The sequence below is a fragment of the Penaeus japonicus genome, unplaced genomic scaffold (assembly GCF_977035675.1).
Source record: "Penaeus japonicus unplaced genomic scaffold, GWHDUDI00000001_assembly GWHDUDI00002042, whole genome shotgun sequence".
Lineage (NCBI taxonomy): Eukaryota > Metazoa > Arthropoda > Malacostraca > Decapoda > Penaeidae > Penaeus > Penaeus japonicus.
Window position 1 is genome coordinate 18,426 of NW_028236444.1, and position 1,575 is coordinate 20,000.

The following is a 1,575-nucleotide window of genomic DNA, read 5'->3' on the forward strand; positions in this document are numbered from 1 at the left end:
CTTTGTTCTTATTATTACTATTATCATTTTGTGAACATGTATGCATTCTCATTTATCTTTTAGCACTGCCTCTTATTCAGTCATTTGCACAAAGAATGATAAAAAAAAAAAGGTTTTCAAGATCAACTGAACAAACGGATGACAAATTTATACACACAGAGAAAGGTAAGTAAATAGGGAGAGAGAGAGAAAGAGAGAGACGAGAAGAGACAACGAGAGAGGGAGACAGAAAGAGACTAATGACTTAAAGGCAGGATGTTTTTATGTCTAGTGTAACAAATTGCTTCGTAATTATGTGTTAAATGACAGAAGGTAAACTATGAATGATAATTCCCTCTAAAACCTTCTCTTTGTGCGTATATGTGTGTGTGTTCGAATCATATGTGTACGTAGTATATGTTCAGTACGTACACGCACATCGCACAACAACCAGAGTCGCAAAAAGAAGACACAAACAAGGACATAAAAAGAGACCAAATAAAACACCACCATCAATAAAAAATAACTCTTCTATTTCTACAAATGCCATAAAAAGACTCGACGAAGGTGCCCTCGACCGCCCTTACTACCCGAAGTGCACGGGACCTGAAGGGCCGACCAAGCCAGAGGGCCCGATCACTCCCGAAGGACCCACGAGGCCGGTGAAGGCGTGGTGCGCGGGAGGCTGAGGGGCAAAGGGGCGGGGCGGCTGGGGAACGAAGGGCTGGGGGACGCCCTGGGCTCCGCTGGTGAACTGGACGGGTCCGCTAGGACACACCTTGCCCGAAGGACCGACCACGCAACCCGCTTCGTCCACGCCGAAGGTGACTTGTCCCACAGGAGCTGCCTGGAACTGCGGGGCGGCGGAGCACAGCCCGAGGAGGGTGAGGGCCAACTGCGGGGGCACGAGAGAAGGGGTTAAGGGATGCTCTGCGGGTATTTCCATGGACACATATTCTAAGATATTGTGTGTGGGATACTCTGTCTTTCCTCTTATATGTCTTTTCTATATCTCTTTCTCTTTCTGTCTCTTTATCTATCTATCTACGTATTTTCATAATCCTCGTTCTCTCTCTCTCTCTCTCTCTCTCTCTCTCTCTCTCTCTCTCTCTCTCTCTCTCTCACACACACACACACACACACACACACTCTTTATATACATACATACATACATACATACATATATATATATATATATATATATATATATATATATATATATATATATATATATCTTCCTAGTTTACTAGAACAACCCAAAATACCATTTTACCAGCAACGCGTTTACTCTAAATCCATATAAACTAAAACCAAATTCAAAAATCTGTTATACGGTCCAAAATATGGGTATATCGAATTCCTGAAATCTGCGTATACATTCCAGTGTTTGACGGGACTCCGTAGATTTTGGCTGTGCTAAAGTAATTTAACTAATTTGCATTGCACTGTACAGCCATTTCCGAAATTCTCATAAATTTTCCGCCCATTCATGTTGCTTTATTAGCACAGTATAATTCATTCTCTCCGATATGAATTGCAACAAATGCATCTGTATTGAAACATTGATGAAGAAGTATAGTTTTTGATTTTGCGGTG

At 42.0% G+C, this 1,575-nt stretch overlaps 1 protein-coding gene across 1 annotated transcript in view; it reads right to left on the reverse strand.

Annotated features, from left to right (window-relative positions):
* Positions 1 to 491: 491 nt before the first annotated feature.
* LOC147466300 (uncharacterized) overlaps positions 492 to 1,575 on the reverse strand; it is a 1,579-nt gene continuing 495 nt past the window's right edge. Inside the window, exon 2 of the mRNA XM_086535690.1 lies at positions 492 to 874. Within this exon, the coding sequence (XP_086391816.1) occupies positions 566 to 874 (309 nt within the window). The 3' untranslated portion in view covers positions 492 to 565. The remainder of the gene's footprint in view (positions 875 to 1,575) is intronic.